We start from the raw sequence: 17,388 nt of genomic DNA, 5'->3' as shown, positions 1-17,388 counted from the left end.
CGCACAGTAACACACACTACATCTGTTGCTATCTATGACACAAGGGATATGCACACACCAAACGCAGAGACACTGAAGAATAAATTAAAGAGAAAATGGGTTTGCTGCCATTAGAAAAATAATAGTAAATCCAACCGAAGCCCAACAAAGACAGGAGGAGTGTGCAGGGCATGGGTCTTGGTGGATGTGTTTATTTGCTCATATGGCTGACGGGGGACTTCCTTGCTGGAGCAAGAGGAAAAGCCCTTCCTTTTCCTGGAGCCGAGACAGCCTCCCACCTCGGCCATCCTTGGCCATTAAGTGTATTCCCTATCCCCACAGGCGGCCCCATGGGCTGGAGGGCTGGAGGGAGCCCCAGGGAGAAGGGGCTCCGAGGCGAAGCACGTTCCCCCACGCGTGGCCCACGGAGGACAGCCCACGCATGGCAGTGGGAGGCTGCCCTGTCCTGGCTCAGTCTCCAGAGTTGGTCCCCCTCCCTCCCCACGCGGTCCTGTCCGCAAACTGTCTTGCCAGCAGCCTCCTCCAGCCTCCCTCCTAGTCGTTGGACGTGACGTCAATGTCTTCTCCATTGGATTGCTTGGTGGCGATCCGCCATCGGTTGATGTGGTGGGAGCCCTTCTTCTTCTGGTCCGACTCTGGGCCTTCCTCTTCCAACTTCTGCCTCTTGTATTTAGTCCTCCTGTTCTGGAACCAGACCTTCACCTGCGGGAGACACAAAAGCGGAAGAGGCTGAGCAGCTCAGTTTTCCAAGAAAGAGGCAGAATTCTTCACCATACAGTGACTCCAGTTGTACACTTATTTGAAACTGAAGACATCCCCATGCACTGCAGAGAGAGAGAGACGGTGTCTATTATCGGCCACCAGGGATGTCATGGCCAGTCACTGGGAAGATTTAGTTGGGGGCTATGCTCTGAGCATGGCACAGCAAAGTGTGCGTATTCACCCTATTGGGAAAACATGCCTGTAAAGGAAAGTAGCAAGAGGACAAAACAAAACGAACATTTTTAATTTTTATTTTGCAATGTGGCATGGTTTTATTAAGCATGCAAAGGATGACTCGCACAATTTGAACCTGCATCTAGCATTCAGAAGTCTTTGATTGACGTAATGAAATACAGGTGACAATCCTCTCTCTGCTTATACGGTTCTCTAAATACACCAATGTATAAGCCCAAAACATTGTTCTCTGTTTTTTGTTTGTTGATAAGAAATGTTTAAACCTGCTCCTAACAGTACTCTCCTCCCCACGCCCACCGATCCTGACCACTCTTTTGTTTATTATATATTTTCATATTGCTATTCATATTGTTATTTAGCAAGTGTGTTCTTAAGATTTGTAAGCTACATCGCACAATTTTTCTGAATCTTTGTATTTCTTAAAACTGATAAAACTGCAAGCAAGCAAGGAAAGAAGAAGTGGAAATGGAGCCAGGAAATTAAGGCCGGGGGGTCTCAATGCACTTTAGAAGTTTTTCTACTAGTTTATTGAAGTAAGTAATTAACTCCTCACTGTCTCTAAACTTGAGCGCAAGAGGCTGGATGGTTGCCTGCCTATTTATTCATACAAGATATTTACTCCAACCTACCCTAGACAATCAAAGCAAGTAAGAAATGTTATGTATTTGCTTCATTAAAATTATCCACTGTATGGTTGGGGGGGGGAACCCAACACCTCAAAGTTGTTTACAATGAGAATAAAGCAATAAAGTTATCAGTAAAAGCAGTAAAGGCAACTCTCTAAAACGTTCAGAATCTAAAACCAGCAATCGGCTAAAGATGGATTAAACATCTGGTTGGACTTGTCCAAACAAACATGTTTTTATTAGGCGCTGAAAAGAGTACAGTGAAGGAGCCTGTGTGATATCAAGAGGCAGGGAGTTCCACAGTGCAGCTGCCGCTACACTAAAATATAGATTTCTTACAGCTATTGTGTATTGCGAACTAAAACTCCACCCACACAGATTTAGTGGCATGGAGCACCTCTTATCGAAGAGGCTGCCTCTGCTTGGACAAGGATGGAGGGCGGGTGGCCAGATGGACAGGCAAACAGCTGTCCTCAGAAAGGCTGCAGAGCAACTTTTAAAACTTGACTTCCAGGAGCATTGTGGAGGTTGTCAGAGAACACAGAGTAAAGAGACAGCCAATCAAAATGATGGGGGAATGTAATACAGAAATATGTTTGATGGTGGTGGTGATGGCTGCTTTAGTTGGGATTCCTGCATGGCAGGGCGAGAAGACCCTCAGGATCTCTTCCAACTCTATGATTCTATGCTCTATGTTAGAATAAATGAAAACAGCAGCTCTGCTTTTGCTGTTGAGAGCAACCTGAGCACCCTTTGAAAGAAGGCACCCTGGGCACTTCCAGATGGGATTTTTGTGTGTGCATCCCAGCAGCTCGTGTATGAAAGGTTAATATATGGTGTCATCATCACTGAAATGCCAGGCTGTACTTTTTGCTACATTTAATCCAGATTTTCCCATGCTCTGGAAAAAAATGTAAAAACGACCCATCGTACACCCTTCGTCATTGCTGTGTAGAAGCTCAAGAAGAAGAAGACCCAAATTTTTGTATGGTCAGTTTGTCACGTGTGGGGTGACCTTTCCTTCTCATTCCCCCACTTCCTTTTGCTCCTCACCTGAGCGCATTAACACAAGAGTCCCAAGCCATGTTGTTCCCAAAGGATGCAAGCTCCCCACTGAAGCCACATTTCAGAAACCAACTCAGTTTGCAGGATCTACACGCAGCATTATCTTGGAGAGGGTCATCGCACTTCCTCTCTCGGTCTTTAAAAATAAAGAAATTAACAGGGCATTCTGTGCATGACTTAATCAAATGATCATAATTTTGCTGCAGATTGAGATACCTAATATCACTTTTAAGAACATAAGGAAAGCCTGCTGGATCAGGCCAATGGGGGGCCCATCCAGTAGCCAGTCTTATCGCTACCACAACCAGCCGCACATGTCAGTCATGCAGCTGAAGCTGAGTCAATTGCCTAAGAAGGGCTACTGAGTCCCTCTCACCAAGCAATCTCCCACACTTCTGCCTGTCCTACAAAGCACGGGTTCAAGTGGTTTTCTGTTTTCCCTGCGGCTTTCCCTGGGAAAACCTGCTCTTTAGTGCTGAATTGGAGTGAACATCAGTTGGATTTTGTAAGCTGCTTTGATATTTAAAAAGCTTATTGGGCAGATTTTTTAAAAATACTTAAGTAAATTCACAATGCTTCAAACTCCTGTGCTGTGCTTCCTCCAAGTTACTACAAAGTCTGTCTGTCCTCTGCTATTCCAAGTTCCAGCCGCCTGCCTAGCAATGGAGAAGGGATGTGTTTTCCTTCGCCAGCACAGCCAAAGGAGTTTCTTCCCCACCCGAAAAAAAACCCCAGAACAGAACCTTCAAATGACGCCAGTTCACTTTGAAATTTAACTCCTATGTCCTTTTTTACTGGCGTTTTAAAATTGCAAATTCATTAAGAAAAATCGGGGGCACAAGGAGAAAACCAAGCTCACATTAACAATACATTTTTGCATCAGCAAATCCATCTCAGTTTACACAAACAGATGAGTACATGCCATCCAAATGAGCGAATATGTATCCAGGCTGATGTTTATAGAAAGTGTGTTTAAATGGTCTTCAGACCACTGCAGAATAGACTGAGTATTTTTCCTTCCAGGCTCAAAGTGTAAGTCACCCATCAGAGCCCATACAATCCATTCTGCTTCTCTGCATCCTGAGCCCATTAACTCAAAGCACAGATACGGTACCAACCATTTCAAAAGACTTTCCTTATCTCGCCCTTCCTGGCAGATCAGCCTTGGGAGCGCCTGGCACACCTTTTAGCAAATTTCCGGAGTGAGTGTGCTTGCAAACTCTGATGCAGCTTTCAAAGCAACAGGTTTTGCACAATAACATTAAATAAAATAAAAGGGACACATATTAAGGTATTTTGACAACATGAAATGCTAAGGCACACATACTAGACTGCCAGCTTATGAGCACAGAATTGTAGGCTTGGAAGGGACCCAAAGGGTCATCTCTAGTCCAACCCTCTGCAATATAAGCTGGCCAGACATTCTTCTTTTTCTCTTCTTTGCCAGCCCTGAGCAGGCAGCATCCTGACACAGACAGGGAGTGCAGATGGTCCATCCATCATTGTATGGAAGGAGATGCCACCAGGCATTGCACTGACCTGAGGGATCGTGGTGCTGTTTTCAACAAGAGCCCTCTACGGCCACATAAATTCTGCCTCCTAAAAGGTGTCAGGTTTTCCTCCAAGTTACAGACATGATTACTTCCTATTTGGGCAGTGGGACAACGCAGGTGGCACTGTGGTCTAAACCACTGAGCCTCTTGGGCTTGCCGATCAGAAGGTTGGCAAGTCAAAGCCCCGTTGCACAGTCCCTGCTCCTGCCCACCTAGCAGTTCAAAAGCATGCCCAAAACTGCAAGTAGATAAATAGGTACCACTCCAGCGGGAAGGTAAACGGCGTTTCTGTGCACTGCTCTGGTTTCGCCAGAAGCAGCTTAGTCATGCTGGCCACATGACCCGGGAAAACTGTCTGCGGACAAATGCCAGCTCCCTCAGCCACTAAAGCGAGATGACCACCGCAACCCCAGAGTCGCCTGCAACTGGACTTAACTGTCAGGGGTCCTTTACCTTTTTTAAATAAAAAAAATTCCTCAAGTCAAAACAACCTGCTCATCAGCCTTCAGCAAACCCAACTGCATCTAGAGAAATACGTGTCATATATAACCAGTAATGTTGAAGTAAATTTTGAAGCGACAGAACTCATCACGAGAGTCCCCTGCAGCCCCACCCACAAGGGGAGTCCGAAAATGCAGGCAGTGTTTCTCCAAGGCGTGGCAGTACATAACGTAATAGCCAATTGAGTAGGTTCAGCGCGACTGTTGTCCTCCCATATTTTCCTCACACAGGTTCAACCTGTAAAACATGCTGAGCCAAAGATCACTGACTGTCCGGCTGAAATGCAGCATTTAGTAGCTGTTAATTAGAAATGTAAACCATCTTGCAAAGGTTGCCATTTAAACCGCTAGCATGAAGCAGGAATCCTACCAAATAAAAGGAAAGTGCCCAGCCATGGCTAGATGATTTTCCTCATTCACATCGTTCCTCGATGGTTGTTTGTGGGAAACAATATTAAAACTGGAAAGCCTCATTCTCACCTCATGTCCAACACTCTCTGCCCAACACTCTCAGTCACTCTGCTTTCTGTCCAGCTGCTCGAGTGTCAATCCGAGCCTTGGAAAGCACAGAGAGCTGAGAGAGGAAGTGAGAAGGAGTGTCCATTTTCCAACTTCCTTCTTAAGTCAATGTATCTTTCCAGTGGGGAAGGAGTAAGCACATTTGCCACTTTGTGAAAAGTTTGGCACAGATTTGCATCAGCCCCCATTTCTGGTGCAAGGAATTTTTCTCTCATTGACTTTGATGGGAGGGGTGGCATTAAAAAGTGGACTGCTTCAATCTGCAGAATTGGCACTTTTCCAGGTGCCACAGAATACCCTCACCACATCTGTAAGAACTTGGTATTTTAGTGTGGCAGCACAGCCCCGTTGGAACTCCCTGCCTATTGATAGCAGTCAGGCACCTTCTCTGTGCTCTTTCAAGAATCTTCCAAAAACATTCTTATTTAGACAAGCCCACGCAGACGTTCAGAAAGAAAGTATGTGCTTTAATTTATTTTAGTCTGTTCCATTGCTTTCTGTATGTTTTGACTTCCTGCATGCTTCAAATTACAGTTGTAAAATTGTTATAGTGATGGTTTAATTGCTTTATCTTTTTGCTAAACCGCTTGAAGCTTTTTCTACAATCAAGAGGTATATAAATTTTGTGAAATAAATGCATAAATGAAAATAGCTGCCATTGCCTCTCCAAGCTCCCTGCCCTTGTCTCCCTGAGAGCTTATAAGACATGGTGTAACACAAGCACTTTCTCACCAGAACACACCACTGCCCCAGAAGGCCACAGCTAGGGCCACATGGGGAGGAAAGGCACTTTGCACAAACAGCTTGACTCTCCAGAACCCCCAGAGGCGCATCGCTAACAAAAAGAGCTCCCTTGCTTTGGGAATCCAGCAGTGCTCAACCAAATCTGGGCAGGAAGCCCACAGTCAGGGCACAGCTAGCATGGCCAGGAGCCACAGATGGCCTTCATCAGCTAGAACAGGGGCTCCCCAACTCTGGTCCGTGGACCACTGGCGGTCTGCAGGATCCCTTCCTTCAGTCGGCCCACTGCATGCCTGTGGATTTGTGGCTGAAGCCGGGAGACGAATCGCCCATCCCCAGCACCCTGTTGGTTATTCTTGTTATGGCTTCTTTTGCTCATTATATTGTATTGAGTGGAATTCAAGCTGCGATGCAAAATATAACAAACAAAAGAAGCAATGCAAATTACAAATCACAGAGCATCTAGCCCAGCATATTGCAATTGTTAAAGGGGCACAAAAATCATTCAGTGGCCCATCCAGACTCCCAGAGATCTTCAAGTGGGGGGTGGGGCGGTCAGGGAGTTTGGGAACCACTGACAGAGAAGGTGGCTGGGTCACAAATGTTTGTGTGTGCAGTAGGTCAAAGTTCTTAGAATTAAAATATGGATTCCAATTATCATAGCTGCCAAGTTTTCCCTTTTCTCATGAGGAAGCCTATTCAGCATAAGGGGAAATCCCTTAAAAAAAGGGATAACTTGGCAGCTATGCCAATTATTGATTTTTAAAAAAGAGAAAAGAAATCCCACAGAAATCCATCAGAAACAGGCAGTTTGCACAGTTCTTAGAAATGATGGAAATAGTGTACAGCCTTTGTGCAATATTTTTTAAAAAGACACTTTCTCTTGCATTTAAAAAGACACTTCATGGGCCTGCAAGCCTGAAGAATATTGTTCCCGTTTTGCAGGGAAGGAGCCAAGGCTGGAAGCGAGTTGGTGAGCCCAGGGCTCAGAGGGGGCTCAACCAAGCACCCCTCCCTGCGCATAGTCCACATGCTCCGGGCTGGATTCCACCGTCAAACAAAACCACACCAGTAGCAGCAGCAGGAGGAAGGGGCTCCAGCAGGGTGTCCGTGTATATGACAAGAGGCCAGGCATTTGCCCTCTGGGACACGACAAGGGAACTGTTTGAAAGAGGAGACAAGGAAGGGGCTGCCAGCACAAAGCACATGCACCACCAGCCAGGCGAGCAGAACCCACGTCCAGAGAGACTCCCAGAGATGCTCACGGCAGGCGCAGCCTTCGCTCACCAAGCTCCAGATGACACAAATTACAAGCTGGAAGGTGTGCAGAGGAGGGAGGGGGGCCAGGGAATTGGGCGAGAGGACCCTCGGGTCCCTTCCAACTCCACAAGTCTATGGTTCAATGACATGTGCACACACACACACACAAGTGGAAAGCCAGTCGGGGTCCAACGGGATCCCTGCGGCAACCTCACTGGGCAGAGGCCAAACGTCTCCTTCCTGATGATGCAGGCAGCGCCGACACGTTGGAACTCACTGCACGGTTTTCGTTACCTGCTTAAAACATTTTTCTTAGGCAAGCCTACCCAGGTGCTAGTGAAGGTTTTCATCTGCTTTTAGCTTATTGCTGATTTTATCTTTCGAGCTGCTTTTACTGATAATTTTATTGCTTTGTTCTCCTTGTAAACTGCTTTGAGGTTTTTTTAAACAAGCAAGTGGTGCATAAGGGTTATGAAATAAATAAATAAATAAATAAATAAATATCCATCCCGCTGCGTCCGACATTTCTACAATAATGGGAATCCCCACCACTGCCATCCTGGTGGGAGCAGCTGTTTGAGGGAGGCAAAATGTTGCAACCTGGAGCCCTTTGCTTCCTTAAAACCAGCAGCATTTTAACTCCTGGCCTCCAAGCCTTCATTGTCTGAAGACATGAGGAGGAGAGCCAAGTTCTGCAAGGGAGCCTCGGGGCAGGACTGGTCCTCTAATATGTGAGAGAACCTATGTAGAAAATGGGACCCCCAAATATTATTGCAAAGAAAGAAAGAAAGTGTTTTGCATGCCTAGCACTCACCTGGGTCTCTGAGAGGCTGAGGCTGCTGGCCAGCTGCTTGCGTTCTGCCCCCACCACATAGTGGTTCTTCTCAAAGGCCCGCTCCAGTCGCAGGAGCTGCGAGGGTGAGAAGGCCGTGCGGATCCTCTTGGGCTTCCTGGCAAAGGGGCCGTGTAAGAGCAGGCTCTCCTGGGACACTTCGCCACCTGAGGAGAGAAGGCTGAGTATTAGGGTCCACTCCACAGTGTCAAAAGCCATCTCCCACCTCCTGCCTCCACCAGACAAGAGCTCAGCTATGCAATGAGCCAAACTACCAACAGATGCAAAGAACAAACGAGGAAGGCCAAGTGGATGAGAGGTCACCGGATGGGCCTGGACACCTGATCCCAGACACTTCCACTCCTGCCCCAAGTATAAGCACTGGCATTTGTAGTCCTCTAGTGGAAGAAATTGGAGAGAACACTGCTTGGCGGGACCAGGCCTCCATGAGCTGCCTTTGTGGCCTCACCCACTCCAATTTCCTCCTTGTTTTATTTCCAGAAAGGAAGCCGCTCCAACTCAATTGCAGCAGCAATTGCTCTGTGAGCGGGGCTTGAATGAGGCAGGCTGTGGTCTTAGAGCTGCAGCCACATAGCCTCTACAGGGAGTTCTGCAACGGAAACCTTTTAGGAGAGACAAAACGGCTTGGGTCATCCTCACTTTGAGGGTCAATGGGTGTGGACACACAGACCTGCCTTTGGCCGACTTGCTGGACAAAGCAATTAGCTCACCAGAACCTGAGAAGGTGCCCTCCCCTAAATCAGCATTCAGAAATGGGGTTCTTTGCAGCTAGAGTGGAAAGAAAGCTACCGCAAAGCCCAGATCCAGACAACGTTTATTAATGTTTATTATTCATTTAAAATGTTTCTGGATTGCCCTTGGTCAACAGATTCCAGAGCAAGGTACAAAAGCGTAAATAAAATTAATTCATGTAACAAAAATAATTCATGCTCTTAATGATCAAATAAGCAGAAGAAAACAAAATATAAGAGAAAACGAAAAAGGCAGGACGGGACCCAGTTCCAAAAATCATCTGTAGTCTAAAATGCCTAGGTCTTCAGCCAGCGGGGAAACCAGGGAGCCCGGATGCACAGCTCAGCAGCTGGGAGGGGTCCTGGGGGTCCATTTGTGTGCATGCATGAAACAGAACCTTCCCCCCCCACACACACACACATCCTCCAAAAATGCACACATGCAAAAGTAAGGCTCAGTTGCAGAGTCCCAGTTACACATTACTTTTTAAAGCGGTTGACGGAAAAGCTGAAAAATACCCTCCCGTACTGAAGGTAAAATAGAGGAGAAAAGAGAGAGAGCAAATATCCACAGGGTTGAGTCGGCTCTACTTGAAAGGAACAACCTGAATCTAAAGACTATTATTCGTTTGTTCAGGTTTAGGATAGCGGTTCATGCCCACCCACCCCCACCCCGGCTCCACTCCTGCAAGTGGCATGTGGAAGAATGGGGCGCTCGCTGCATCATTCTTCCCAGCTAAGAGATCTATGTGCCACAAGAGTTGACACAGGGCTCTCTCAAGCCAAAGACTTTCGCTTGCCTTCTTTGTCCTCTTGCTTAAAGATGCAGATCATTTTTGCCCGGCTGATCTGGAGATGGAGTGGCCTGGGAGCTAGGTGGCATTTCCCCACCCCCATTGTATACATTTTTTAAAATTTTAGATTTCAGTTTTTATTAATTTCAATTCTGTTAATCCCTACGAAACACACACATTCCGTTGTTTTTACTTTCATTATTTGTAAAATGATCATTATTATTTATCCAGCATGAATTAATGGAGTCTGAACATATTCATCTTTGGCTGGACCATGCCCTTTTTTTAAAAAAAACTGCTTTTTATTATTGTGTTTTAATGTTGTAACCTGCCCTGGGACCTTGGGGCGAAGTGTGTGTGAAATAACAACAACAACAACAACAACAACAACAACAACAACAACAACAACAACAACCCATTAACAGGCGGCTACCGTGTGACCCAGGGGCCTTTCTGTGTCTCTGTTCTAGTCTTCCATGCAGAAAAATAAAATCTCATGCCATTAATCTCCAGAAAGAAAAGGGAGAGAGCAGCCCCTGCCTTCCTTTGGGGGCTCCCTCTGCCCAGAGTGGCTCCCCATTCCCTGAAACTGACTGTGTGCCGCATAAATTCCATCGAGCACGAAAAATGATAATCTGTGGCTGCTCAGAACGGGCTCTTCACAATGCTGGCGACCATTTTTATGCTTCATAAACCTCTTTGCTTTCTTTAGAAAATGGGTTAATCAGTTTTATTAATAAAGAGGGGGGAAATTAAATACTAAATGAATTATAGAGAAATGACCTGATGCACACTCCAGAATAATAAATTCCAAATACACAAATTATGCTCTAGCACCATATACTAGATTTCCAACCAAACTTCCCATCAGGAGTTAGAGTGAATTCATTGGGGAGAAAATGCTTTGCTTTTGGAAACTAAAAGGAGGGTTCTGCCGATTTCGTCCACAGAACCCTCAAATGTCCTCGCAGCAGATGAACAAATCTAGAAGCATTCCTTTCTGAAGGACACTTTGCCGACACTGAGATCCACGCTCCTTTTGTGTGCACAGGGATCACCATCCCAAGTGGTTAATTTAAAGCAGTGGGGGGGGGACAGGTTTTGAGAAATGATGGCTGCTGTGTGTCTGGGAATACACTGGACTGGGCTGGAAAGGAGGGACGACTCAAGTTTTTCTTCTGAAAGTGCATTTGTTTTGAGAGAAACTTAAAATAGGCTTAGTGCGAGAACATCTTGGTTGAATAAGCAGTTCATGTGCTACTCAATTAGAGTTTGTCCACTGAGAAGCTTTCCTCTACAGGCCCCCCGGGATGGTGGGAGAAGAAAAAGACCCCTCTCCTCTGTGCAGTGGTCCCTGTTCAGCTTGTGGGGCTGGCAGAGGGGGAATTCACCCTAGAGCCTGGCAAGTATTGTTTTAATGGGTGTCCTGCCCCCCAATACGCCCTAGAGATTAAGAGATCATCTCATCTAGAGCGTAGTGTAATGATGACAATCTATTGTAATTTTATGTTGTGAGCCTCCCTGAGATCTACAGATGAAAGGTGGTATACAGATTTAACAAATAAAAATAAATAAATAAACCAGGTTATCATAATTCTTGCTATTTTTTTGTAAGCTTAAACCTGGCGAGTGGCAAACGAGCTAAAGCCCCTCCTTTTCAGATTTCCAAGTCTGGATTTTCTACCTCCCAAAAGTCCCTTCTTTCTATGGATTCATTTATTCTTATTCACTTCCTAAATTCAAAACCTCTCACTGTAAGTATCTGAATACCATGCAGTGAAAAAGAAAATAAAAGCACCATCAAATCAATTATAAAACCCAACATTTCGAATGGCACGAACTCAGGCTCAATTTATTCAGTTTAATAGTATTAATAATTGGTAATAATAATAATAATAACAATAGCAGCAGCGATAATTAAATTTCTATACCACCCTTCATTCAAAGATCCACTGGGCAGTTTGCAACATTAAAAATGCAGCTTAAAATCTCCCTGAAATAAAAGAGTCTCGTCTAGCCTTTCTAAATACCAAGCAAAGTCTTTTGGACAAGGAACCTACAACCCTGTTGTGATACCACAGAAAAAGTTGGAGATCTTACAGGCACCTGCTGCACTTCTGACAGCGAAGGTGGTGCTCAGTCCAAGACACACACACACACACACCCCAAAAGACCTGAGGACTCGCTTGGGGAAAGGCTGCTTTTAGGAAACAGTCGCAGGATGGTGAAGTCGGCCTGGCAATGCCCACTGCTTTGCCAGCCACTGATGCCTTGTCTTGCAGGGGAGACTCGCTCTCATTGCCAGAGCAAACAAGAGTGTAGATTGCACCAGCCCTGGGAGGAGAGACTCCAGGCCTATTTCAGGAGGAAAGTTTTGTGCTGATCAAGGAAGTGAAAGGCAAACCACCAGCTTCACCATCATTTCACATCCCTTGCCTTGCGCATCGATCCCACGCCAAAGCTCAGCTGTATCATTTGCCACAGGTGACAGTTAAAGCGTCCACTTAATTCCCAAGTTAATAAAAGCAAGGAGCTTAATTTTTGCAGGAGAGTTAGTTAACAGTGATGGTGATAATTTATGACACAACAACAGTGCAGGACAGAAGGTGTGTGGGGGGGGAGGGTCCTCTGCCCAGAAAGCATAAAAAACCCAACTAGGGTGATGAAGGCCAAAATGTCACAGCCAGACACGCACACAGGTCCTTCTGGAAAAACCCAAGTGCCATATTCAATAGCAGGGGGGAAAAGCCAACAGCATAACGATCAATTTAATCAGTGGCGACTGGCTGCTCCTGAAGGACAACCCAACAATTGCTTGGATGAAGGCACAGAGCAAGGCGGGCAGTTGTGGGGTAGCGGCTGCCCAGTGAGGGGCTGGGTGACCTCCTCCCAGGGACTGCAGCGTGGAGTCTTGATTTTGGGACCAGGATTTTTTTTGGGGGGGGGGTAAGAGGAGGAAGAATAGACCTGCCAGGCTGAGAGGAATGGAGGGGGGAAGCCAACTCCCCCTGCCCCCCTCCCCCGTTTTAAGATCCCAGAAGGCTTTCTCAAGGGGAAAAAAATCACTGGTGAGACCTTCCTAGGTTTTATAGGGCTCAACAGGTGCTGAGAAACATCAGGAAGAAGAGCGAGGGGGACAGAGACACAACAGGAAGCCTTGGAGGGAAAGGTCCCTGCAGATGAATGTGGATGCGTGGTTTAATCTGCTTTTAGTTTACTGCTGATTTTATCTTTTAAAGAGTTGTTTCTACTGATAATTTCATTGTTGTTGTTGTTGTAATAAATAATAATAATAATAATAATAATAATAATAATAATAAATTATTTGTACCCTGTCCATCTGGCTCGGTTTCCCCAGCCACTCTGGGCGGCTTCCAACAAAGATTAAAATACACATTAAAAACTTCCCTAAACAGGGCTGCCTTCATATGTTTTCTAAATGTCAGGTAGTTGTTTATCTCTTTAACATCTGGTGGGAGGGCATTCCACAGGGCGGGGGCCACCACCAAGAAGGTCCTCTGCCTAGTTCCCTGTAGCTTTGCTCTTTGTAAACCGCTTCCAGGGTTTTCTCCCTGTCAAGAAGTGTGTAAATTTTATGAAACAAACTGAAATGTTGGTCCAGCGCCCCGGGGCTGCTTTGCGAAGGCAGCTCTCTCTCCTGGCCGCTGATGGAAGCAGATTCGGTGACCTCCGTTCCCCAGGTCAAGCCGGTCGGAATAGGAACCGGACGGACCCATCAGACCTCAGCATCCAGGAGCCGCTACCGCTTCCATGTCTGCTGGAGGCCTGGCCGGCCAGGGGCTCCAGGCTTCCAAAGGACGGGAGGCCCCGCGCGGCTCCTCAACAGCCAAATTCGCCCCGGACCAGAAGAGCGTCTGGCCGGCGGCAACTTCGCGAACCGAGCAATGATTTTGCGGGGCTGGCGAGAGAACGCAACCCCGCAGCGGCGGCGCTCTTTCCAGTCGCGATCCTGATGGATTTGCGCCCTCCGAGGCACAGGAGCGCGTCCAGGAAAAACCGTTGGCCCCGCTGCAGCCTCGTTCCCTGGCTGAAGTGCTAGGGGGCGCCGCGGGGGCTTAATCCCCTCCTGGGCGCGGAACAAAGACCCTTTGATGGGCCGCTCTCCTTTCACGCGCCGGCCGGGGATGGGAGCGAGACGCGGGCTGGATTTGCATTTCCAACATGGTAATGAGACGCGGCCTGAGGAAGGACCCGTCGGGGGGCGGGCACGGGCTGCTCACTCCGTCCCGGGCGGGCCAGAGCCAAAGCCTCACGCTCTCCTCCGAAGGAAGGGCCTTTGGCGGGGAGGGGCGGCTAACGGCACCAAAGAGCCGTCCAGGCGAGGCCAAGAGAAGGCGGACGCGCCGTCGAGGCAGAAGCTGGGCAGCGCCTGGTCCGGTCGAGGCAGGATCGCTGCTCCGGCCTTGGAGGGGGCGGCCGGGGGGGACGAGCAACCTTCCGACATCCACCTCCTCCTTTGCTCCCTGCCGTTCTGAGTCGGAGCTGGTCTGCGTCCCGCGAAACCTGCCCAGATTTGGGGCCAAATCGACCCCCCCTTCCATTCCGGTCCCAGAGAGGTCAGCGCTACCTTCTTCGTCTTTCCGCGTTCCGCGCTAGATTCGGGTCGGGCTCCCCTTTTTCGCGAGGCTCCGCAATCAAGCTTCGTTGGTTTCATTATTCGAAACAAGGATTTGCAGAATCGTTTTTTTCTGCGGGGACTGGATGACTCCGGAGTCACGACGCGGAGGTCCCACGTTTTCCTGCCTCGATATTTAAAGGATACAAAATAAAGCTACTCCTCCCGCCTCTTTGCGGGGAAACCTGAGGTGGAAACGGCGGGTTTCGTGAAAGGGCATTTCCTGGGCAGAAAAGCCTCGCGCTGCTCGCCAAGTTAAAGATCTATTCTATTCTATTATTTTAGGTGGATCCTTCGTTTCCTATATTTCTTTCTCTTTCCACCTCCTCCCTCCCTCCACATTTTTTTTAAACGGGTGACACAATCCCGTCAGAATTCTGCACTTTCGAATCTCGTGTATTTCTTTAGGAGATTTCAGCGCCTATTTAAAACGAGATAAGCTTAAAAGAACTTAATTTATCGCCCCGCGACTCAAAAATCAGCGCCCCTTGATTTCAGGATCGCGGTTGTGGGCCGAAATACAAAACATCTCGCAATTAAAGTTGCGCCGGCGACGGGGATTTCGGTGCCGAATATTTCCCCTTCGTCAAACTTCGAATTGGCGACGGCGGAGGTCCAGGTTTCAACCGGGACTGCCAAGAAAATTCCCGACTGGATTGTGGGTTTCAGAAAAAGTTCCGGGGCAAACGGATTGTTTTCCCTTTGTTATTCTTTCCTCCTTAACCAGGTATAACTCCCCCCTTGCGCGCACACACCGGCTCCATCCATGAGAGGGTCCCTCCAGCCCTGGGAACGGGAAATCCAGGCCGGGGGAGGTGGGTGGGGTCCTACAGTCCGCAAGATTAAAGGGTCTCGTTCCCCCCCCCACTTACCTGGAAGAAGGGTCCCTCACCCCCCAGGAAAGTGGAGGATAGAAGAAAATATAATCGTATTATAGCGAAACAAAAAAATTGAGAATTCTGCCATTCTCAGGGTGAGTCAAGAAATTATTTCGGCGTCTTTATAATTTATTAACAACCAGATCCAGAACTCCCTAGAGATAGGAGGGGAAAGTGCGATTTTCAGAGCAATTTATTTCGGAGAGAAAGGACGTGGAATAGGACCCCCACCCCAACCTCGCGCAACTCATACCCACCCCGTTCCCGAAGGCCAAGAAACCTTTCGCCGTTTTCTTGCATTTAATTGTGTTCGACAGAATATTTGGAGGACAGAAAGCTGCCAGATCCAGGCAAAGGGCGCCGTCGTGGGGGGGCAGGGGCGACAGGCAGCTCCCTCCCTCCCAGCTCTGTTCGTATTGCCTCTCTGGCCCCCTAGAAAGAAGCGGGGAGGCGCGGAGCAGATTCCAGCCGCGAACGCGCCCGCGCCCCGTCGGCAAATGTCCCAAAGGAGGGCGGGCTGAATGACCGGAGGTCTTTCCATTCAATTGACTTTCGTTTATAAGAGGAAAAATCCTTCTTAAAACCAAGACGCGAAAGACCGTGAGCATCGAACCTTCTCTGGAACTTCCAGGCCGGCTTGCCTGACAGAGGCGGAAGGTTCAGGGCCACGTCCGACGGAGGACCCTTCCGGGCTCGACTGGCAGCCGAGAGGCCTCTCGAGGGAAGCCCAAAGCGGCTGCGGAAAAACGGCGAGCCCGTGACGGGAAGAAAGCTGCAGGTCTGGGGACTTTCTGGGTAAATGGGCCACGGCAGCAGCAGCAGCAGCGTCCGCAGGAACGCCGGCTTGCCTGGCGTTGGAAGCGCTCTGGCTGGCCTCTCGACTCGACCACAAGGGGCCTGGCTGGTCTCAGCCCCCTTGGGTGCCGCTGTGCCCCACAGTGAAGGCCTTCTGCTCTCTCGCCCCCCCCCCCGCGGGTCAGTCTTGCCTTCCCATTAAGCAACGGCCATCCTTGTCCGGAGAGCTGGACTTGAGGACACTGCTGACCCTGGAAACCCGCCCCTGACTTGTGGGGGGGGGGGGCTTAGCCGTGGAAGAATCCTCGCCAGCACGGCAAAAGACCTATGGGACCACGAGCGCCTGTTTAGCTAACCGATCCGGAGTCAAACCAATTGGCCAGTTTGGCTCAGGGATGGCTGGAAGAGTCCCAACACGGGTTGGCAGCCGCGGCTCTCCAGCGTTTCACACTCGGGCTTGGGACTCTCCCAGCCATACCTGGAGACGCCATTCGGTCTTGAACCTGGGACCTTCCGCATGCAAGACAGCTGCCCTGCCCCCAAGCTAGCAGGGCCCTTCCGCTATTGAAGCTGCGAGGTGGATTCTCATGTCAGAGTCGGTGGGCGGGGGTCGGAGGGCTCCTACCCAGCGCCCAACACGCCCGAACCAGGCACCCCCAGACCTAGGCCTCTCTTTCGGCGCCCTCCCTTTCTCCCTGGACTCTGCCACCGCCGCTCCTCCGCCTCCCTCCCTGCCCCAGCGGCCCGCCCTTACCTTGGAAGCGATGCCCGAAGAAGCGGTTGCGGAGCACCCACGGGTAGAAGTTGAGCGGGTCGCGGGGCTGGGCGCCGAAGAAGGGGTGCGGCGAGGGCGGGAGGTGCGAGGTGGCCAGCTGGGGCGGGTGGACAGCCAGGGCTTGCGGGTGGCTCACGGCCTCAGGGAAGAGCAGCTCCGGGCTGCTGTAGAGAGAGCGCCCGGCGGCGGCTGCCGAGCCCTGGAAGCCGTGTGCAAAGGCCTCGACGGCGGCGCTGGCCGGGTAGCCGAGGGAGGCGGCGGCGGCCGGCCGGAGGGGTTCTTCGCCTAGAGGGTGGCTGTCCTTGCCCACCAGGGACTCGATGGTGAAGCAGCGCTTGGCCGCCGTCGCCCCCGGCTGGAACATGGCGCCCGACGGGGCGAGCGCGAGCGCGCGTGTGCACGGGGCGCCCCGGGCGCGGGTGCAGGAGGGCGCCACGACGGTCGTGCCGGGCGGACGGGCGGATCCAGCGGCGGCGGCGGCAGCAGCAGCAGCAGGCGGGGGAGCCTCCCGACGGCCCGGCTGCCAGCGAGAGCCAGGCGGGCTGGGCCAGGCGGGGCGGCTCCGGGGAGAAGGAGGAGGCGGCAGCGACAGCGGCGCCACGGACACTCGCGCCCGTCCCCACGACGCGCACTCACCCCCGCCGCTGCCTCCGCCCGCCCCATCCACCCGGTGCGCAGTGGGCGCGCTCCTGGGCGAGCCGTCCA

General features: G+C 49.8%; 1 protein-coding gene across 1 annotated transcript; it reads right to left on the bottom strand.

Moving 5' to 3' along the window:
• Positions 1–534: 534 nt before the first annotated feature.
• Positions 535–17,103, bottom strand: LOC118079510 (homeobox protein EMX1). The gene is made up of 3 exons (XM_035103731.3): positions 16,663–17,103; positions 8,036–8,220; positions 535–702 (listed from the first exon to the last, which is right to left on the bottom strand). Exons 1-3 carry the CDS (start codon positions 17,045–17,047, stop codon positions 535–537), a joined length of 738 nt encoding a protein of 245 aa, XP_034959622.1. The 5' UTR covers positions 17,048–17,103.
• Positions 17,104–17,388: the final 285 nt, after the last annotated feature.

The sequence above is a fragment of the Zootoca vivipara genome, chromosome Z1 (genome assembly GCF_965207765.1).
Source record: "Zootoca vivipara chromosome Z1, rZooViv2.hap1.1, whole genome shotgun sequence".
Lineage (NCBI taxonomy): Eukaryota > Metazoa > Chordata > Lepidosauria > Squamata > Lacertidae > Zootoca > Zootoca vivipara.
The sequence above is the reverse complement of the archived record's forward strand: the minus strand, read 5'-3'. Positions and strand labels throughout refer to the sequence as shown.